The 23,864-nt window shown below is 39.7% G+C and overlaps 1 protein-coding gene across 3 annotated transcripts in view; it reads left to right on the top strand.

Moving 5' to 3' along the window:
• The window catches only part of LOC128691720 (solute carrier family 25 member 16), a 172,533-nt gene that overhangs the window by 83,631 nt on the left and 65,038 nt on the right, over positions 1-23,864 (top strand). For all 3 annotated transcript variants that reach the window (XR_011392461.1, XM_053780605.2, XM_070088911.1), the window contains exon 4: positions 2,635-2,829. Coding sequence is in view for 2 of the 3 variants with exons in the window: in XM_053780605.2 (XP_053636580.2) it covers positions 2,635-2,829 (195 nt within the window). In the remaining variant the exon portion in view is untranslated. The remainder of the gene's footprint in view (positions 1-2,634; positions 2,830-23,864) is intronic.

Here is a 23,864-nt window from a genome sequence, read left to right as displayed (position 1 = left end):
CTAGCATTACCACAGAACAAGAGTGTTAGCCTATCTTTCATAGGCTTGTGTTCTGGCAGTGCCTTTTCCTCTTGTGTGATGTAGGTCCACTTTGGCATTTTCTTCCAAAAGAGGCCTGTTTTGTCACAATTGAAGACTTGTTGGGGGAGGAATCCTTCAGCCTCTACGTACTCTTGGGCAGCATCTGCACCAGTAAGTGTGTCAGTGGGGGTGTACCTAGAGAGAGTTCCGGGGGTCAACGCCCCCGCGGCCCGGTCTGTGACCAGGCCTCCTGGTGGATCAGAGCCTGATCAACCAGGCTGTTGCTGCTGGCTGCACGCAAACCAATGTACGAGCCACAGCCCGGCTGATCCGGAACTGACTTTAGGTGCTTGTCCAGTGCCAGCTTGAAGACTGCCAGGGGTCTGTTGGTAATCCCCCTTATGTGTGCTGGGAGGCAGTTGAACAGTCTCGGGCCCCTGACACTTATTGTATGGTCTCTTAACGTGCTAGTGACACCCCTGCTTTTCATTGGGGGGATGGTGCATCATCTGCCAAGTCTTTTGCTTTCGTAGTGAGTGATTTTCGTGTTTCGTGTACGGGTGGCTTAGCAGCCAGTCAGCAATGGAAATGAATGTCTGTAGTAGCATCTTAGCCAGCAGCAGCATTTGTACTACAGTTTGTTTCCTCTTCAGTTTGAAGATACCATATGTGTTGCCTGCACCAATTCTGGATTATTTACCCTTCATAACTGCTTTTGTTATTTAATTACACCATCTTTTGTGTTACCAAGTGATTATAGCTAGGTAAAGTGCACAGTAGACAGGCAGTTTCTCTGAAAGTCATGCCAGAAATTGTGAAAAAAATGGAGTTAGAATTAGTGCATGATATGGTACAATAAGGTAAAGTAAAATTTAAACATCTGGGGACTTGCAACGAATAACCATAAAACTGTATTTTTGGGTTTGAGTTATGATAGTTTTGAGACATATCTTCTGGAACCGATTAAAATTGAAACTCAAGGGCCCACTGTATTTAAAATCCTTCCCAAATTTATAAAAAAATAAAAATAAATTTCTTCTATCTATAAAAAGCAGAATTTTGTGAAGAAAAAATTTCGAAATTTCAAATTGCAATATTTGTTTGGCTAATTGTACACTAATTTAACAAATTCCAATTGAAAGACAGTCCAAAATACACTGTAGGAATTCAATCTACTAAAGTAGCCTTTCCTCTCTCCATTAATCATGTCTTCAGGCCTCTCTTATATAACACTTGCTCTCCTTTTTCATTTAATCATCACACAAAAAATCTAAGGTTTTATCCAATTAATCAGATAGTAAGATAGAGCCAAAAATGATTGGTTATGGTTTAAGCTCTCAGTAATTGAAGCAGCTTTAGTTACCCCATAAAATAGGCTGGGGAGGGGTGGGACCCTACCCTTCCTCAGGCAAATCACCACTTTGAGACCTACTTCAAGCTGCTTCCAGTTTGAAACCAACAAAATCATCTCTTTTATTAGTATGTCTGGGTCAAATTTTCTGCTCACAACCCTTGGGAAGGTGCAGTGCTTAAAATATAGATCTATGCAAGCAACACTATGGCATCAGTAACAAAGATCTATATGGGAAATAGTGTGAAATAGACTAAAACTTTATAATTTAAATTTGAATTTTTTTTAAATTTGAACAAACTTGAATAGAGGTACAGTATTTTGAATTTTCTATAATTTGAATACCCCTGTACAGTATTAACATTATTCTGATAAATTTGCTATATAAAGTTTCAGCCTTCAAGGAGATGCCTTGATGCAGTTGAAGGGTTCTTGATCTAAAGAATTAGATCTACTCTCCCCTTCCTAAGATCAAACTTGATTACTCTCCATTCCTCTGATGCTGTACGACCCTTAGAGGTTCAGTGTCTCTCCATGGATGTAATAATGTATACAATTTAATCTCCATGGTAAAGTGGAAAACAATTCTTCCTGCACAAGCCATGCTAGTTGTAAGAGGTGACTAAAATACCTGGAGCAAGGGGCTAGTAATCCCTCCTGTATAAATTACTAAATGTAAAAAGACAAACTTAGTTTTTTAGGTCCCCCTGCCTCTGGGAAATGGCCAGTACATTAAAAAAATTACTTTAAGTATTGTACCTGGCAATGGTTATTATAAAGAACAAATTATAAGTTCATATATAGATGTGCCTCAAAGTGGTCAGATTAGCAACACTGTTCAAGGAATTGCACTGAGGAAGAAAACTCGACATGGGAATCTCGGTAGCAAAAGTTGAGTGATGCCATGAGTAGGGTGAAATTGCTTATGAAAGACACTGTGAGTATTGAAGATTATTGACATAAGGATGTATAGTGCTTTCTGATGAGCAATATTTGAGTTACCAAGTACTATTTAAAATTTTAATTGTCCTAAAAAAGTATCTTTAATAGCAAAATAACAATATTATATGTCATGTACTACTGTGTACTCTTACTAACAGTGTACATCAAATGATGAGAGTAACAGTGTAAGAATTTTTATGAAAAAATGTAAGAATGGTAATTTTTGAGCCAATATTACATTTGTACAATGACAGTTTGAGTGGTAATAAATAATATGCAATTATTTAAATTATGATTAAAATATTTTTCTGCTCTTTCAGGTGCTAAACAGCATATGGGGTAACAATAAATACTTGAGTAAAGGCACTTCAGCTGTTGCTGGTTCACTGGCCGGGGTGACTGCTGTCTTTCTTACGTATCCCCTGGACACTATACGTGCAAGACTAGCCTTCCAGGTGTCAGGAGAACATGTGTACACTGGCATTGTTAATGCTGCAGTAACTATATTCAAGTCAGTAAGTTGTTATACTGAAGGTGTTTGTTTTTTAGCATATGTATGTGTTGACTTATTGTTGATATTACACTACAGTACTAACTTTGTTACCCTGAAAACTCTGATAGACTGTCACATTTTTTTTTTTTTCCCCAACAAGTCAGCCGTCTCCCACCGAGGCAGGGTGACCCAAAGAGAAAGAAAATCTCCAAAAAGAAAATACTTTCATCATTCAACACTTTCACCTCACTCGCACATAATCACTGTTTTTGCAGAGGTGCCCAGGATACAACAGTTTAGAAGTATATACATATAAAAATACACAATACTGTAATAATAATACACATGTACTAAAAATACACAATACTATAATAATTTCAGTGTACAATACTTTAACAGTAATTTATCACAGCTGGTCTTGCTTGGCTTTGACAGTAGTATAGATGTGAGCGATGCTTTAAGTTTATAAAAAAAATATAAAATATTTTCCAAAAAGTACGTAATTGCTTATTTGGTTTGTGATGCTGGCATTATTTTAAGAATGTATTTACAATGAGAAGATTCAGGAGAGGGTTAGGTGTTTACCTGGAGAGTTTACCTGGAGAGAGTTCCGGGGGTCAACGCCCCCGCGGCCCGGTCTGTGACCAGGCCGTATAATTAAGAATTGGTATTAAACCATTTTTTGATACTTCAAACATTTAGCTGTTTTCTCAGTAAGTTTTAACCCTTTCAGGATCCGTGCTGTAGATCTACGGCTTTACGTTCAGGGTCCAAACTGTAGATCTACGCCATGAGCTCAGCTCACTTTGATAAGCTGTGAGTGGTAAATTTGGGCCTAGATATGAGAGAATACATCTATGTGGTATGTGTGCACCACATAAAACAAATCCTGCAGCACACACTGTATAAGGAGAAAAAACTGAGACCATGATTTTTTATTAAAACAGCGACTTTGCAGTGTTTTTTCGTATGTTTTTTATAGTTGTATTTGCGATTTCTTGGTCTCAATTGATAGAATGGAAGACATATTACAGAAATAGAGATGATTTTGATTGGTTTTAGCACTGGAAATGGCTTGAAACTGAGCTCAAAGTAGCAGAAATGTTAAATTTTTGCCGATGTTCTTGAGTAAACAAACGACTTCGCACGTCTAATACACGCCAGCTGGTGGGTCTAATATACATTCACAAATGTGGTGATGATATTTATACAATTATTGCAATATTGCATAACAGTAAATCTTCTATTTTTTGGTTTGAATAAAAATTCATTGTGAATAAAAAATCAAAATGGAATTAATTTGTAAAGCCTCAGAACGTAACTAATGAACAGAGGAAATGTTAGTTTAGTGCCAGGAATACCTACATTGTATATTCTGGACCTTATTTTGAAATTGGAATATTTTGAACTTTGTGTTAAATTGGCCAAATTACCAATTTCTGATCACTATTTTGTAGTTGAAACAGTTGACTTGGCAATTTCTTGTGCTCAATCGATAGAATAGAAGTAATACTAGTGAAATAGCTAAGAATTTGGTCGACTGGAATAGTGTAATTGGCCTAAAATGGGAGTCAAATTTGGCAAAATCGCCGATCCGTAAATATCGCTGGCACATCAAAATTCGCGAGAGCATAATTTTGTCAATTTTCCATCAAATTTCATACTTATTGTTTTATTGCCTTCAGAAAAAGATTCTCTACCATTTCATAAGAATTTTTTTTTTTTTTTTTTTAATTAACCCTTTGACTGTCGCAACCCCCAATCCTGAGGTGTCTCCTGGTGTTGCAAAATTAAAAAAAAAAAAAAAAAAAAAATTCTTACGAAATGATAGAGAATCGTTTCCCGATTGTAATGACCCCAAAAAAACGAAATTTGATGGAAAACTGACGGAATTATGCTCTCGCGAAGTTAGCGACCTCGGCGATATTTACAAATCGGCGATTTCGCCCACTTTGAACCCTATTTTCAGCTAATTCCATTGTTCCAGTTGACCAAACTCGTAGCTATTTCTTTAGAACTCCATTTTTTCTATCGATTGAGTACAAGAAACTGCCCATTTACCGATTTCAACTACCCAATAATGTGGTCAGAAATTTGCAATTTGGCCAATTTCACAAAAATTAAAAAATATGACAATTTCAAAATAAGGTCCAGAATGAACAATGCAGACATTCCTGGCTCTAAAATAACATTTTCTTTGTTCATCAGTCATGTCTCGAGGCCCCTCTGATATTACTCTTGCTTTCTATTTTGAATTTTTATTCAAACAAAAAATAGAAGACTTACTATTATGCGGACTACTGCAATACTGTAATAATTGTATAAATAACATCAACCCATTCATGACTGCATATTAGAATGGCTAGTTGGACATTTATTGGACAATGACATCATTTGTTTACTTTTGAACATTGGCAAAAATCAAACATTTTCCCTACTTTGAGCTCCATTTCCAGGTTCTTTTTATAGTAAAATCAATCAAAATCACCTCTACTTCTATAACATGTTTTCCATTCTATCAAATGAGACCAAGAAAATGAGAATACAACCATAAATACTATACGAAAATAGACCACAAAGTCGGCATTTTAATTAAAGAAAATGGTTGGAGTTTTTTTTTTCTCATTATGCACTGCGTGCTCCAGGATTTTTTTATATGGTGCACACTGACCACACAGACCCATTCTCACATGTGGGCCTACCAGCTTTCTCCTGCTTGATTTGAAGCTGCTAGAATTTGAGTATATATACGTCAAACACGGTACCTCGTAAGACGTATATATACGGCCGCGACAGTCAAAGGGTTAAATTCTTGGACCCAGGTGTGCACTTTGAAATTTGGCCTCTGAACCCTGAAAGTGTTAAGACTAAATACAGGAAGGCCATGTTTTACAACACTTCATTTTACGGCATTTCGCTAATACGTCAGTTTTCAATTATACCCATTCTTCACTTGAAGAAATGGTATGGTGATACCAACAAGATGTGGAAAAAGACACTTATGTACAGTTCAGGACATTTATTATAGGAAAAGTTTTGCCATGAGTGGCTTCCTCAGTCCTAATACAGAGAAAACTAAGAAAACTCATATATATGTAGGGACAATGCTGGACACCTCGTGAAATTCAGCGAGGCTAAACTAGTGATTAATGAAAGATGATTTAAGATGGAGGAAATGCATAGAAGCTGCCCTAATTGCTGTCAGTAACACTATAAAACAAAAGTCCAGTAGTTACAGTATCTCAAAATTGCTAATCAAAAGGATATTACCCATTCTGGAAACTTCTGTAACATATCAACAGGTCCCTCTGTAACCATCTGTCTCACCACGTTAGTTCCACTATTACTCTACCCACACAACACTTCACCTGACTTCTGTCACTATATATATTCGTGTTTTCTTAGTTTTCTCTGTTCACCAGGAGGCCTGGTCACAGACCAGGCTGCGGGGGCATTGACCCCCGGAACTCTCTCCAGGTAAACTCCAGGTATATTATATAAAGTATTTACTTGTCTACCTAGATAACATTAATATTAATTTTTTTTTTTTTTCCCCCCAACAAAGTTGGCCGTCTCCCACCTGCAGGGTGACCCAGGGTGTAATGGTGACATTACACATCCCTGTCTAAGACCTACTTTTACCGGGAAGTAGTCTCCCTCTCTTCTACACACCCTAACCTGAGCCTCACTATCCTCATAAAAGCTCTTTACAGCATTTAGTAACTTACCACCTATTCCATATACTTGCAACATCTGCCACATTGCTCCTCTATCCACTCTATCATATGCCTTTTCTAAATCCATAAATGCAATAAAAACTTCCCTACCTTTATCTAAATACTGTTCACATATATGCTTCAATGTAAACACTTGATCTACACATCCCCTACCCACTCTGAAGCCTAATAATAATATTAATATTAATGTTAATATTAATTCGATTAGTTAGTAACCTTCCAGTTGAAATCCTAAAGCAATGTTCAACTTACTGTAATTCTATGGATAATTGGACCTGGATACTGACTACTTGTTACAAAAACCCAGTAACAGGCTGAATGCTAGAGGGGCAGATCTTTCTAGTATTCACTGGAGATGTTTATAATTTATAGATATTGCATTTTTTGTAACTATATGATGGTGCAAACATGTTATCAGGCTTTTACATGCATTTGAAAGTGGAAAAAGGGCTATGTTTCACTTTATGGCAATTTTTGCTTTACAACAGTAACCCAGAACCAAACCTGCTGTATAAGTGGAGCCCTCCTGTATAGTCAAATGGTGTCAGGTATTAATAAATGAATTTTTACTTGTAGGACAAAATTTGTTGTGAAGGTCATGTTATCAGACCAACATGGGGTCTGGAGTAGCTTGGAAAATGGAAAAAATGTTACTTGACCAGAATGGTACCGTGCTTTATACTATGTATTCATATTTACCATGTTGAATGACACTGTATCATGGACCCTACAATAAATAAAATTTTTGTATTACAGTATTAACTCAGGTTAACCCAAGAATGCAAAATTGTTTAGCTTAATTCCATTGGGGTCTTTTGACCCTCCTTCCTAGGTGACACACAATAGCTGACTGTTTCCTAGATATCCATTTACTGCTTGGTATGTGCAGCAGGCGCCCTCATCATGTTTATTGAAATTGATATGTTTAGTTCTCTGTAAAGATTACAATATGGGGTTTACATTTTTTTTTTTTTTTTTAACAAATCTGTAGTCTCCCACTGAGACAGGGTGACCCAAAAAGCAAGAAAATCCCCAAAAAGAAAATACTTTCATCATTCAACACTTTCACCTTACTCATACATAATCACTGTCTTTGCAGAGGCGCTCATATACGACAGTTCAGAAGTCCCTCCAAACTGCCAATATCCCAAACCCCTCCTTTAAAGTGCAGGCATTGTACTTCCCATTTCCAGGACTCAAGTCTGGCTAACCAGTTTCCCTGAATCCCTTCACAAAATATTACCCTGCTCACACTCCAACAGATTTTGGGAAATGTTGAGTGAGTGCATGGGGAGTTTCGAACCAAGTGAGAGAGTACTTGTGGCTGAGGATCTCGATGCTAAACTGTTTTGCATGATGGTAGGATTGCTGTTTTCTTTTTCTGTCTCATAAACACGCTAGATAACAGGGATATCTTGCTACTCCTACTTACACTTTAGTCACACTTCACAGACATGCACATGCTTATATATATACATACATCTAGGTTAGAGTATGTAGGAAAGAGGGAAATTTTTTCCCAGTAAAAGTAGGCCTTAGACAAGGATGTGTGATGTCACCGTGGTTGTTTAATATATTTATAGATGGGGTTGTAAGAGAAGTAAATGCGAGGGTCTTGGCAAGAGGCGTGGAGTTAAAAGATAAAGAATCACACACAAAGTGGGAGTTGTCACAGCTGCTCTTTGCTGATGACACTGTGCTCTTGGGAGATTCTGAAGAGAAGTTGCAGAGATTGGTGGATGAATTTGGTAGGGTGTGCAAAAGAAGAAAATTAAAGGTGAATACAGGAAAGAGTAAGGTTATGAGGATAACAAAAAGATTAGGTGATGAAAGATTGAATATCAGATTGGAGGGAGAGAGTATGGAGGAGGTGAACGTATTCAGATATTTGGGAGTGGACGTGTCAGCGGATGGGTCTATGAAAGATGAGGTGAATCATAGAATTGATGAGGGAAAAAGAGTGAGTGGTGCACTTAGGAGTCTGTGGAGACAAAGAACTTTGTCCTTGGAGGCAAAGAGGGGAATGTATGAGAGTATAGTTTTACCAACGCTCTTATATGGGTGTGAAGCGTGGGTGATGAATGTTGCAGCGAGGAGAAGGCTGGAGGCAGTGGAGATGCCATGTCTGAGGGCAATGTGTGGTGTGAATATAATGCAGAGAATTCGTAGTTTGGAAGTTAGGAGAAGGTGCGGGATTACCAAAACTGTTGTCCAGAGGGCTGAGGAAGGGTTGTTGAGGTGGTTCGGACATGTAGAGAGAATGGAGCGAAACAGAATGACTTCAAGAGTGTATCAGTCTGTAGTGGAAGGAAGGCGGGGTAGGGGTCGGCCTAGGAAGGGTTGGAGGGAGGGGGTAAAGGAGGTTTTGTGTGCGAGGGGCTTGGACTTCCAGCAGGCATGCGTGAGCGTGTTTGATAGGAGTGAATGGAGACAAATGGTTTTTAATACTTGACGTGCTGTTGGAGTGTGAGCAAAGTAACATTTATGAAGGGATTCAGGGAAACCGGCAGGCCGGACTTGAGTCCTGGAGATGGGAAGTACAGTGCCTGCACTCTGAAGGAGGGGTGTTAATGTTGCAGTTTAAAAACTGTAGTGTAAAGCACCCTTCTGGCAAGACAGTGATGGAGTGAATGATGGTGAAAGTTTTTCTTTTTCGGGCCACCCTGCCTTGGTGGGAATCGGCCGGTGTGATAATAAAATAAATAAAATATCTATGTTTTTCTCCTTTTTCTAAATAGCTCTTGTTCTTCTTTATTTCTTCTATTGTCCATGGGGAAGTGGAAAAGAATCTTTCCTCCGTAAGCCATGCGTGTCGTATGAGGCGACTCAAATGCCGGGAGCAATGGGCTAGTAACCCCTTCTCCTGTAGACATTTACTAAAAAAGAGAAGAAGAAAAACTTTATAAGACAGGGATGCTTAAATGTGCGTGGATGTAGTGTGCATGACAAGAAACAGATGATTGCTGATGTTATGAATGAAAAGAAGTTGGATGTCCTGGCCCTAAGCGAAACAAAGCTGAAGGGGGTAGGGGAGTTTCAGTGGGGGGAAATAAATGGGATTAAATCTGGAGTATCTGAGAGAGTTAGAGCAAAGGAAGGGGTAGCAGTAATGTTGAATGATCAGTTATGGAAGGAGAAAAGAGAATATGAATGTGTAAATTCAAGAATTATGTGGATTAAAGTAAAGGTTGGATGCGAGAAGTGGGTCATAATAAGCGTGTATGCACCTGGAGAAGAGAGGAATGCAGAGGAGAGAGTGAGATTTTGGGAGATGTTAAGTGAATGTCTAGGAGCCTTTGAACCAAGTGAGAGAGTAATTGTGGTAGGGGACCTGAATGCTAAAGTAGGAGAAACTTTTAGAGAGGGTGTGGTAGGTAAGTTTGGGGTGCCAGGTGTAAATGATAATGGGAGCCCTTTGATTGAACTTTGTATAGAAAGGGGTTTAGTTATAGGTAATACATATTTTAAGAAAGAGGATAAATAAGTATACAAGATATGATGTAGGACGAAATGACAGTAGTTTGTTGGATTATGTATTGGTAGATAAAAGACTGTTGAGTAGACTTCAGGATGTACATGTTTATAGAGGGGCCACAGATATATCAGATCACTTTCTAGTTGTAGCTACACTGAGAGTAAAAGGTAGATGGGATACAAGAATAGAAGTATCAGGGAAGAGAGAGGTGAAGGTTTATAAACTAAAAGAGGAGGCAGTTAGGGTAAGATATAAACAGCTATTGGAGGATAGATGGGCTAATGAGAGCATAGGCAATGGGGTCGAAGAGGTATGGGGGTAGGTTTAAAAATGTAGTGTTAGTGTTCAGCAGAAGTTTGTGGTTACAGGAAAGTGGGTGCGGGAGGGAAGAGGAGCGATTGGTGGAATGATGATGTAAACAGTAGTAAGGGAGAAAAAGTTAGCATATGAGAAGTTTTTACAAAGTAGAAGTGATGCAAGGCGGGAAGAGTATATGGAGAAAAAGAGAGGGGTTAAGAGAGTGGTGAAGCAATGTAAAAAGAGAGCAAATGAGAGAGTGGGTGAGATGTTATCAACAAATTTTGTTGAAAATAAGAAAGTTTTGGAGTGAGATTAACAAGTTAAGAAAGCCTAGAGAACAAATGGATTTTTTTTTTTTTGTTTTTTTTTTTAACAAGTCGGCCGTCTCCCACCGAGGCAGGGTGACCCAAAAAAGAAAGAAAATCCCCAAAAAGAAAATACTTTCATCATCATTCAACACTTTCACCACACTCGCACATTATCACTGTTTTTGCAGAGGTGCTCAGAACACAACAGTCTAGAAGCATACACATATAAAGATATCCAAAATATCCCTCCAAACTGCCAATATCCCAAACCCCTCCTTTAAAGTGCAGGCATTGTACTTCCCATTTCCAGGACTCAAGTCCGACTATATGAAAATAGAGGTATTGGGAAGATGGAGGGAATATTTTGAGGAATTGTTAAATGTTGATGAAGATAGGGAAGCTGTGATTTCGTGTATAGGACAAGGAGGAATAACATCTTGTAGGAGTGAGGAAGAGCCAGTTGTGAGTGTGGGGGAAGTTCGTGAGGCAGTAGGTAAAATGAAAGGGGGTAAGGCAGCCGGGATTGATGGGATAAAGATAGAAATGTTAAAAGGAGGTGGGGATATAGTTTTGGAGTGGTTGGTGCAATTATTTAATAAATGTATGGAAGAGGGTAAGGTACCTAGGGATTGGCAGAGAGCATGCATAGCTCCTTTGTATAAAGGCAAAGGGGATAAAAGAGAGTGCAAAAATTATAGGGGGATAAGTCTGCTGAGTATACCTGGTAAAGTGTATGGTAGTTATTATTGAAAGAATTAAGAGTAAGACGGAGAATAGGATAGCAGATGAACAAGGAGGCTTTAGGAAAGGTAGGGGGTGTGTGGACCAGGTGTTTACAGTGAAACATATAAGTGAACAGTATTTAGATAAGGCTAAAGAGGTCTTTGTGGCATTTATGGATTTGGAAAAGGCGTATGACAGGGTGGATAGGGGGGCAATGTGGCAGATGTTGCAGGTGTATGGTGTAGGAGGTAGGTTACTGAAAGCAGTGAAGAGTTTTTACGAGGATAGTGAGGCTCAAGTTAGAGTATGTAGGAAAGAGGGAAATTTTTTCCCAGTAAAAGTAGGCCTTAGACAAGGATGTGTGATGTCACCGTGGTTGTTTAATATATTTATAGATGGGGTTGTAAGAGAAGTAAATGCGAGGGTCTTGGCAAGAGGCGTGGAGTTAAAAGATAAAGAATCACACACAAAGTGGGAGTTTTCACAGCTGCTCTTTGCTGATGACACTGTGCTCTTGGGAGATTCTGAAGAGAAGTTGCAGAGATTGGTGGATGAATTTGGTAGGGTGTGCAAAAGAAGAAAATTAAAGTTGAATACAGGAAAGAGTAAGGTTATGAGGATAACAAAAAGATTAGGTGATGAAAGATTGAATATCAGATTGGAGGGAGAGAGTATGGAGGAGGTGAATGTATTCAGATATTTGGGAGTGGACATGTCAGTGGATGGGTCTATGAAAGATGAGGTGAATCATAGAATTGATGAGGGGAAAAGAGTGAGTGGTGCACTTAAGAGTCTGTGGAGACAAAGAACTTTGTCCTTGGAGGCAAAGAGGGGAATGTATGAGAGTAGTTTTACCAACGCTCTTATATGGGTGTGAGGCATGGGTGATGAATGTTGCAGCGAGGAGAAGGCTGGAGGCAGTGGAGATGTCATGTCTGAGGGTAATGTGTGGTGTAAATATAATGCAGAGAATTCGTAGTTTGGAAGTTAGGAGGAGGTGCGGGATTACCAAAACTGTTGTCCAGAGGGCTGAGGAAGGGTTGTTGAGGTGGTTCGGACATGTAGAGAGAATGGAGCGAAACAGAATGACTTCAAGAGTGTATCAGTCTGTAGTGGAAGGAAGGCGGGGTAGGGGTCGGCCTAGGAAAGGTTGGAGAGAGGGGGTAAAGGAGATTTTGTGCGCGAGGGGCTTGGACTTCCAGCAGGCATGCGTGAGCGTGTTTGATAGGAGTGAATGGAGACAAATGGTTTTTAATACTTGACGTGCTGTTGGAGTGTGAGCAAAGTAACATTTATGAAGGGGTTCAGGGAAACCGGCAGGCCGGACTTGAGTCCTGGAGATGGGAAGTACAGTGCCTGCACTCTGAAGGAGGGGTGTTAATGTTGCAGTTTAAAAACTGTAGTGTAAAGCACCCTTCTGGCGAGACAGTGATGAAGTGAATGATGGTGAAAGTTTTTCTTTTTCGGGCCACCCTGCCTTGGTGGGAATTGGCCAGTGTGATAATAAAAAAAAAAAATAAACAGGTTAAGAAGGCCTGGGGAGTGAATGGATTTGTCAGTTAAAAACAGAGTAGGGGAGTTAGTAGATGGGAAGCTGGAGGTATTAGGGAGATGGTGAGAATATTTTGAGGGACTTTTAAATGTCGATGAAGAAAGGGAGGCGGTAATTTCAAGCACTGGCCAGGGAGGTATAACATCTTCTAGGAATGAAGAAGAGCAGGATGTGAGTGGGGGGGGTTGGGGGGGTACATGTAGCATTACATAGAATGAAAGGGGGTAAAGCAGCTGGAACTAATGGGTTCATGACAGAAATGTTAAAAGCAGGGAGATGATGGTGTTGGAGTGCTTGCTATTTTTGTTTAATAAATGTATGAAAGAGGGGAAGGTACCTAGGGATTGGCAGTGTGTGTACCTAGTTCCTTTATGGAGAGGGAAGGGAGACAAAAGAGATTGTAAAAATTGTAGGGAAATAAGTTTACTGAGTATATCAGGTAAATCTAAATCTAGGGTTATTATTGAAAGAATTAGAGGTAAGACAGAGACGAGGACTCCAGATGAGCAAAGAGGCTTTAGGTTAGATAGATGTGTAAATCAAGTGTTTTCATTGAAGCATATATGTGAACAGTATTTGGATAATGGTAAGGAAGTTTACATTGCATTTATGGATTTAGAAATGGCATATGATAGTGGATAGGGAAGCAATGTGGCAGATGTTGCAAGTGTATGGAATAGGTAATAAGTTACTAAATGTTGTAAAGAGTTTTTATGAGGATAATGAGGCTCAGGTCAGGGTGTGTAGGAGAGAGGGGGATTACTTCATGGTAAAAGTAGGTCTTAGTGATGTCTAATATCACCATGATTGTTTAACATATTTATAGATGGGGTTGTAAAAGAAGTAAATGCTAGGATGTTGGGGAGAGGGGTGGAATTAAATTATGGGGAATCAAATACAAAATGGGAGTTGACAGTTACTTTTTGTTGATAATGTGCTTTTGGGAGATTCTAAAGAAAAGTTGCAAAGGTTAGTGGATGAGTTTGGGGGGGTGGGTCAAGGTAGAAAGTTGAAGGTGAACATAGATATGAGTAAGATGATGAGGGTAGCAAATGATTTAGATAAAGAAAAATTGGATATCACATTGGAGGGAGGGAGTATGGAAGAAGTGAATGTTTTCAAATATTTGGGAGTTGACTTGTCAGCAGATGAGTTTATGAAGGATGAGGTTAACCATAGAATTGATGAAGGAAAAAAGATGAGTGGTGCATTTAGGTATCTGTGGAGACAAAAAAAAGTTATTCATGGAGGCAAAGAAAGGAATGTACGAGAGTATAGTGGTACCAACTCTCTCATATAAGTGTGAAGCATGGGTTGTAAATGGTACATTGAGGAAGCGGATGGAGGTAGTGATGTCCTGTCTAAGGGCAATGTGTGGTGTAAATATTATGCAGAGAACTCAGAGTGTGGAAATTAGGAGGTGTGGAGTTATTAAAAGTATTAGTCAGAGGGCTGAGGAGGGGTTGAGGTGGTTTGGTCACTTAGAATGGAACAAAGTAGAATGACTTGGAGAGCGTGTAAATCTGTAGAAGGAAGGAAGGTGGGATAGGGGTTGTCCTCGAAATTGTTGGAGGGAAGGGGTAAAAGAGGTTTTGTGGGCGAGGAGCTTGGACTTAGGAGTGAATGGCGACGAATGGTTTTTGGGACCTGACAAGCTGTTGGAGTGTGAGCAGGGTAATATTTTGTGAAGGGATTCAGGGAAACCAGTTAGTTGGACTAGAGTCCTGGAAATGGGAAGTACAATGCCTGCATTTTAAAGGAGGGGTTTGGGATATTGACAGTTTGGAGGGACGTCTAAGCTGTCATATCTGTCGCATCTGCCTATGTAAAGGCAGAAATTATGTACGAGTGATGGTGAAAGTGTTGAATGATGATGAGAGTTTTTCTTTTTGGGTTTTTCTCTTTGGGTCACTCTGCCATGGTGGGAAATGGTTGACATGTTAAAGAAAAAAATTAGAGCATATTATGCAGCAAATTTTTGTTGGGAAAAATGATTGAAATAGTCTCGTCTCAATACTAATCAAATCAACCAAAACAGCTTCTAATCAGGTTGTATGATTTTTAGTCTATTTAAACATCTGCCAATCCATGAAATATTACTGTTAGAACCATTAATTGCAATATTATTTTTATTATGTGCAACTTCAAGATTATTATTATAAACCTCCACCTTGACTACCTCACATTAGTATTAAGATAAAATAAAGATTTATTAAAAGGTTAACCACTCTTATCTTGTCTAGACTTAAGTAGTTATTACGTACCAGAATTAGTCTGCCCGAAATACTTCGGCATGATAGTGGCTTTCTTTGTACTTAACACATCAAAATTGTAATTACACATTGTAACCTTTTCAAAGAGCCTTATATATCCAACTTAATATATCGATAAATGGTTACCCTATTTCAAGACACACTGAGGGTATATTTCTAGGTCTTCTTGATTGTAATCTTAAATTTCATTCCCACGTCCAGCATATATCCAAGAAAATTTCCAATTCATTAGGCATCCTTTCCAAGATACGGTACTGTGTACCCCAAATGACATTCCTTACCCTATACTACTCTTTAATATATCCATACCTCACCTATGGTATTTGTGCCTGGGGATCAACCACAGCCAACCGCCTTAAACCTTTAACCCTTAAATGGTCCAAACGTATATATATGTTTTTTCAACATTTGAATGTATGTAAAAAATGTAGATCTTCTTTCTTGTTTTACATTTAAAAATGTGTAAAAAAACTATACATTTTTTTTGTTATATTTGAAAATATGTAAAAAAACGTAGATCTACTTTTGGAGCACTACGGATTTGAATGTCGATCTGTTTGGACCGTTTAAGGGTTAATAACCTAACAAAAAGCTGCTGTGCAGATGATTACCAGCTCCTGTGCTAGACATCACACCCCACCACTTTCCAAAAGCCTAAACTCACTAAATATACAAGACATACACTCGTATTTTTGTGCCTACTACATATACAGAACATTAAACTCCAATATAAACCCTCCACTTAAATTTCTCCTTGATAGCTACACTAGAACGCACAGTCACAGTACAAGGCATAAGGCAATCTTCGACATTCCTCGTGTCAGTCTTGTCAGTCTCCAAGATACGATACTACGTGCCGCAAACTGCCCTTCTCTCACTATACCATTCACTTGTATATCCATACATCACCTATGCTATCTGTGCTTGGGGTTCAACTGCAGCAACACACCTAAAGCCAATAATAACCCAACAAAAAGCTGCAGTAAGAATAATCACTAAATCCCATCCCTGGCAACACACCCCCCCACTCTTTATAGATCTAAACTTACTCCCTGTTCAGTACATCCACACTTACTACTGTGCAATCTACATCTACAGGACCTTAAACTCCAATATCAACTTTGACCTAAAATGCTTTCTTGATAGTTGACAGAACCCACAGGCATAACACCAGACACAAACATCTCTACGACATTCCCCGTGTCCGACTAAACCTTTACAAAAATTCAATGTATGTCAAAGGCCCTAAAATCTGGAACACCCTACCTGAGAACTCTAGAACTGCAGACACATTCATCACCTTCAAAACTACCATTAGAAAACATCTTATCTCCCTGATACACCCCATCAACTAACTACACGAATACCACCTGGTGGTTCACACTTACACTCACTCACCCATTTGACCATAAACAGAAATATTAATCTCAATCTTAAAATAATGAATCCTATGATACTCCAATACTGAAACTATGTACTGTGCCAAAACAAAAGCATTCACATTGCTAAACTCACAAACTAGTATTTAGTCACTTAGCCATAATACCAACTTACCTCATAATTTGTAATATTTTAAAATAAAGAATTAAACTAAGTCTGCCCGAAATGCCTAGCCATGCTAGGCGTTCTAGTGGTACACTCTGTAATCATTATTTAACTACATGTAAACCACACAACCAAATTCTGTAAATTCAACATTGTAATCTTTATAGAGAATAAACTTTGAATTGAATACTAACCAGAACAACTTCTAATCAGTTACAGTGGAACCTCAAAAATCAAACTTAATCCGTTCCAGGAGCTAGTTCTAAATTTGAAAAGTCTGAAATTCGAAGCAATATTTCCCATAAGAAATAATGGAAATACAATTAATCCGTTCCTGCAACCCAAAAATATTCACACAGAAAACACATTTTATAGAGATTAATTACAGTTTTACATACAACAAATACTATAGTTTTTAATTATGTATAGTAATACATATAAAATAACATTTTTACTTACCTTTATTGAAGATTGGTGATGGCATCTGGAAGATAGGGAGGAGGAGAGAGGGAGTTGGGGTTAGTGTTTGGAAGGAGAATCCCCCTCCATGAGGACTTCAGGTAAAGCCCTCTCTGGGATTACTTCCCTTCTCTGTCTTTTAATGCCACTAGGACCAGCTTGAGTCACTGGACCCATCTCACAAAATAACTGTCCACAGTCCTCTGTTTCTGGCGCCTCTTTAACATTTCCCTAAAATGGGACATGGTTCTGTCACTGAACTTGTTGCAAAGATGGCTTGTTTCAGCTTGCTCAGGGTGGTACTTCTGCACAAACATTTGGACATCATTCCACTTGGCACAAATCTCCTTAATCTTTGAAGAAGGCACCTCATCCACTCCCTCTTCCTCCTCCTCTGAAGCAAGTTCCTCAGCTGTGGTCTGATATTGCTCCAGATGAAGGAAGCTCTTGCAGCTCTTCAGTGGTTAGCTCTTCCCTGTGGTCCTCCACCAACTCTTCCACATCCTCACCACTCGCCTTCAACCCCAGGGTGTTCCCCAATGCCACAATAGAGTCCACAACAGGCAGAGGGTGAGCTGGGTCAGGGTCATGGTTAGCCTCAAACCCTTCAAAATCCCTCTTTTGGACACAATCTGGCCACAATTGTCTCCAAGCAGAGTTCAAAGTTCTGGAAGTCACTCCCTCCCAAACCTTACCTATAAGGCTTATGGAGTTGTAGATGTTGAAGTGATTCCTCCAGAACTCTCTTAGGGTCAACTTAGTGTCTGTGGTCACTTCAAAGCACTTTTCAAACACTGCTTTTGTGTAGAGTTTTTTGAAGTTAGAAATGACCTGCTTGTCCATGGGCTGGAGGAGAGGAGTGGTGTTAGGAGGCAAGAACTTCACTTTTATAAAACTGAAGTCCTTAGACAAGAGGTCTAATAAGTTTGGAGGATGAGCAGGAGCATTGTCCATTAACAGGAGGCACTTGTGGCAATTTCTTTTCCTGGAGGTATTTTTTCACACTGGGGCCAAACACTTCATAGACCCACTCTTTGAAAATTTGTCTTGTGACCCATGCCTTATGATTAGCTTTCCACAAGACACATAACTTGTTCTTAAAGACATTGTTTTTCTTAAACACACTGGGATTTTCTGAATGATACACAAGTAAAGGCTTCACTTTAAAATCACCACTAGCATTAGCACAGAACAAAAGAGTAAGCCAGTCTTTCATAGGCTTGTGTCCTGACAGTGCCTTTTCCTCCTGTGTGATGAAGGTCCTTTTTGGCATTTCCTTCCAAAACAAGTCTGTTCTGTCACAATTAAATACAGTGGACCCCCGCATAACGATATTAATCCGTTCGTGAGAGCTCATTGTTATGCGAAATTATCGTTATGCGAATGAATTTTCCCCATAAGAAATAATGGAAATCAAATTATTCCGTGCAAGACACCCAAAAGTATGAAAAAAAAAATTTTACCACATGAAATATACATTTTCCTACACACAAAGAGAAGGATACATGCACAATAGTAGAGTAGTACATGCACAATATATATTGTGCATGTACTACTCTACTAAATGAAGTATAAATGACACTTACCTTTATTGAAGATGCAGCAATGACTGATGAGACACTGTGTCCTGGGAGTGCCTTTTCCTCCTGAGTACTGTAGGTCCTGTTTGGCATTTTCTTCCAGAACAGGCCTTATCACACTGTGTATGCCACTACGATTCTTAAATCTCTCAAACCAACCTTTGCTGGCTTTAAATTCACCAATATGAGCACTAGTTCCAGGCATTTTTCCCTGTTCACCTGGGTGTTAGTCGACTGGTGTGGGTTGCATCCTGGGAGACAAGATTAAGGACCCCAATGGAAATAAGTTAGACAGTCTTCGATGACACTGACTTTTTTGGGTTATCCTGGGTGGCTAACCCTCTGGGGTTGTTTCTTGGTATTCTCAATAAGCCACACCAACAACAGTGCTACAGCAGCAGGAGCAGCTGACAGTGCTACAGCAGCAGCTGACAGTGCTACAGCAGCAGCAGACAGTGCTACAGCAGCAGCAGACGGTACTACAGCAGCAGCAGCAGCTGACAGTGGTACAGCAGCAGCAGCAGCAGCTGACAGTGGTACAGCAGCAGCAGCAGCTGATGGTGGTACAGCAGCAGCAGCAGCTGATGGTGGTACAGCAGCAGCAGCAGCTGACAGTGCTACAGCAGCAGCAGCAGCTGACAGTGCTACAGCAGCAGCAGCTGACAGTGCTACAGCAGCAGCTGACAGTGCTACAGCAGCAGCTGACAGTGCTACAGCAGCAGCTGACAGTGCTACAGCAGCAGCTGACAGTGCTACAGCAGCAGCAGACGGTGCTACAGCAGCAGCAGACGGTGCTACAGCAGCAGCAGACGGTGCTACAGCAGCAGCAGACGGTACTGCAGCAGCAGCTGACGGTGCTACAGCAGCAGCAGCAGCTGGCAGTGCTACAGCAGCAGCAGCAGCATCAGCAGTTGACCATGGTACCACAGTATTCGATAATATTTCTCACCCTTTTTACCACAGGGTTGGCACTAGAAGCTTTCTTGGGGCTCATGGTCACTTATTTTGCAGATAAAATCACCAAAAACGCTGTAATAATACAAAATGTTCCGATTGTATGCTTGGATGTTACCGCGGAGGCTGGCTTGTAAACAATGCCACCGGTGGAACATGTGAGGCTGGCTCAGGCCTCACATAGTTGCGTCTCGGACGAATAGCGTCGAGCGAGTTTTTTAGCGCTATGCGAGGCAAAATTTTAGTGATAAAATGTATCGCTATGCAGATTTAACGTTATGTGATGCCAACGGTATGCGGGGGTCCACTGTACTTGTTCAGGTTTGAATTCTTCACTGTCTATGTACCTCTTAAACTCCTGTACAAACTTCTCGGCCGCCCGTTTTTCTGAACTGGCTGCTTCACCATGTCTTACAACATTGTGTATGCCACTACGCTTCTTAAATCTGTCAAACCAGCCTCTGCTGGCCTTAAATTCACTATCAGCACTGGTCCCAGGAGTTTTCTGTACCAGATCGGCATGCAACTTCCTTGCCTTCTCGCAAAGAATCGTCTCTGAAACACTATCACCTGCAATCTCTTTATCCTTGATCCACACCAGCAACAACTTCTCAACCTCTTCAACTATTTGTGGTCTTTTTTTGGTTAGCATATTAACACCTTTCCCTAGGTAGTAGGTTGGTAAACAGCAACCGCCCAGGGAGGTACTACCGTCCTGCCAAGTGAGTGTACAACGAAAACCTGTAATTGTTTTACATGATGGTAGGATTGCTGGTGTCTTTTGTCTGTCTCATAAACATGCAAGATTTCAGGTATGTCTTGTTACTTCTACTTGCACTTAGGTCACACTACACATACATGTACAAGCATGTATTCTATTTTCTTTCTAGTTCTTGTTCTTGTTTATTTCCTCTTATCTCCATGGGGAAGTGGAACAGAATTCTTCCTCCGTAAGCCATGCGTGTTGTAAGAGGCGAATAAAATGCCGGGAGCAAGGGGCTAGTAACCCCTTCTCCCGTATAAATTACTAAATTTAAGAAACTTTCGTTTTTCTTTTTGGGCCACCCTGCCTTGGTGGGATACGGCCGGTGTGTTGAAAGAAAAATGATGATTAACACCTTTTGCAACATCAGCTTCCTTGATTTGTTCTTTCTTTGCCAGGATAGAACCGATGGTCGACTTGTTTTTCCCGTACATCCTGGCAAGCTCAACAAGTCTCACACCACTCTCATACTTCTGTATTATTTTCTTCACATCTATGGTGTTTCTCACTTTCTTTACCACAGGGGTACCACTAGCAAGTTTCTTTGGGCCCATGGTAGCTTATTTCACAGTCCCAAAAGCACTGAACACAACGAAATAATCGTAAAATGCGTGAATGAGAGCGCAGGTTAGTGTTCACTCAAGCATAAACAAAGCTAGACTGCTCACAGCGCCTGTGTGGGGACGCGGACAGAGCGGGCCGGGAGACAGGTCCCATACCCGGCGGTCCGAAAATAGGGGCGGGTTCGATAATAGGGACATTGTCCGAAAAAATGGTCCTATTTTCGAAACGTTCAATATGTGATACGTTCGATTTTTGAGGTTCCACTGTATTAAATTATGACCTCTATTCTATTAACCCCTTGACTGTCGCAACCCCCAATCCTGAGGTGTCTCCTGGTTTCGCAAATTTAAAAAAAAAAAAAAAAAATTCTTATGAAATGATAGAGAATCTTTTCCTGATTGTAATGACAAAAAAATCGAAATTTGATGGAAAACTGAAGGAATTACACTCTCGCAAAGTTAGCGACCTCGGCGATATTTACAAATCGGCGATTTTGCCCACTTTGAGCCCTATTTTCGGCTAATTCCATTGTTCCAGTCGACCAAACTCAAAGCTATTTCTTTAGAACTTCATTTTTTCTATCGATTGAGTACAAGAAACTGCCCATTTACCGATTTCAACTACCCAATAACGTGATCAGAAATTTGCAATTTGGACAATTTTGCAAAAATTAAAAAATGACAATTTTAAAATAGGGTCCAGAATGAACAATGCAGACATCCCTGGCTCTAAAATAACATTTTTCTTTGTTCATCAGTCACGTCTCGAGGCCCCTCTGATATTACTCTTGTTTTCTACTTAGAATTTTTATTCAAACAAAAAATAGAAGATTTACTGTTATGCAGACTACTGCAATATTGTAATAATTGTACAAATAATGTCAACCCATTCGTGACTGCATATTAGAATGGCTAGTTGGACATTTATTGGACAATGACATCATTTGTTTACTTTTGAACATCGGCAAAAATCAAACATTTTCCCTACTTTGAGCTCCATTTCCAGGCTCTTTTTATAGTAAAACCAATCAAAATTCCTCTATTTCTATAATATGTTTTCCATTCTATCAAATGAGACCAAGAAAACGAGAATAGACCCATAAATACTATACGAAAATAGACTACAAATTCGGCATTTTAATTAAAAAAAAAATGGTAGTTTTTTTTTTCTCGCTATGCACTCTGTGCTCCAGGATTTTTTTTATGGTGCACACTGACCACACAGACCTATTCTCTCACATGTGGGCCTACCAGCTTTCTCCTGCTTGATTTGAAGCCGCTAGAATTTGAATATATATACGTCAAACACGGTACCTCGTAAGACGTATATATACGACCAAAACAGTCAGAGGGATAAACATCTGCCAGTCCATGAAATATCACTGCTTGAACCATTAATTGTGATATTGTTTTTATTATTTGCAACTTCAAGATTATTTTTCTTATAAACCTCCACTTTGACTACCTCACATTAGTATTAAAATTTAAATAGATTTTAATTAAAGTTAACCACTTATCTTGTCTAGATTTAAGTAGTTATCATGTGCTAGGATTAATCTGCCTGAAATGCCCTGGCATGAGAGTGGTTTTCTTTGTACTGTATGTTTTTTTTTTTCTCTCTCTCAACAAGTCGGCCGTCTCCCACCGAGGCAGGGTGACCCAAAAAAAAAAGAAAATCCCCAAAAAGAAAATACTTTCATCATCATTCAACACTTTCACCTCACTCACACATTATCACTGTTTTTGCAGAGGTACTCAGAACACAAAAGTTTAGAAGCATATACGTATAAAGATACACAACATATCCCTCCAAACTGCCAATATCCCGAACCCCTCCTTTAGAGTGCAGGCATTGTACTTCCCATTTCCAGGACTCAAGTCCTGCTATATAAAAATAACCGGTTTCCCTGAATCCCTTCACTAAATATTACCCTGCTCACACTCCAACAGATCGTAAGGTCACAAATACCATTCGTCTCCATTCACTCCTATCGAACACGCTCATGCACGCCTGCTGGAAGTCCAAGCCCCTCGCCCACAAAACCTCCCTTACACCTTCCTTCCAACCTTTTCGAGGACGACCCCTACCCCGCCTTCCTTCTCCTACAGATTTAAATGCTCTCCATGTCATTCTACTTCGATCCATTCTCTCTGAATGACCAAACCACCTCAACAACCCCTCTTCAGCCCTCTGACTAATACTTTTATTAACTCCACACCTTCCCCTAATTTCCACACTCCGAATTTTCTGCATAATATTTACACCACACGTTGCCCTTAGACAGGACATCTCCACTGCCTCCAACCGCCTCCTAGCTGCTGCATTCACAACCCAATCTTCACACCCATATAAGAGTGTGGGTACTACTATACTTTCATACATTCCCTTCTTTGCCTCCATAGATAACGTTTTTTTGACTCCACATATACCTCAACTCACCATTCACCTCTTTTCCTTCATCAATTCTATGATTAACCTCATCCTTCATAAATCCATCCGCCGACACGTCAACTCCCAAGTATCTGAAAATATTCTTACTCTTTTCTATGTTCACTTTCAACTTTCTGCCTTTACACACACTCCCAAACTCATCCACTAACCTTTGCAATTTTTCTTTAGAATCTCCCATAAGCACAGTATCATCAGCAAAATGTAACTGTGTCAATTCCCATTTTGTATTTGATTTCCCATAATTTAATCCCACCCCTCTCCCGAACACCCTAGCATTTACTTCTTTTATGACCCCATCTATAAATATATTAAACAACCATGGAGACATTACACATCCCTGTCTAAGACCTACTTTTACCAGGAAGTAGTCTCC

The sequence above is a fragment of the Cherax quadricarinatus genome, chromosome 26 (assembly GCF_038502225.1).
Source record: "Cherax quadricarinatus isolate ZL_2023a chromosome 26, ASM3850222v1, whole genome shotgun sequence".
Taxonomy (NCBI): domain Eukaryota; kingdom Metazoa; phylum Arthropoda; class Malacostraca; order Decapoda; family Parastacidae; genus Cherax; species Cherax quadricarinatus.
Note: the sequence above shows the minus strand (reverse complement) of the source record. Positions and strands in the feature narration are given on the sequence as shown.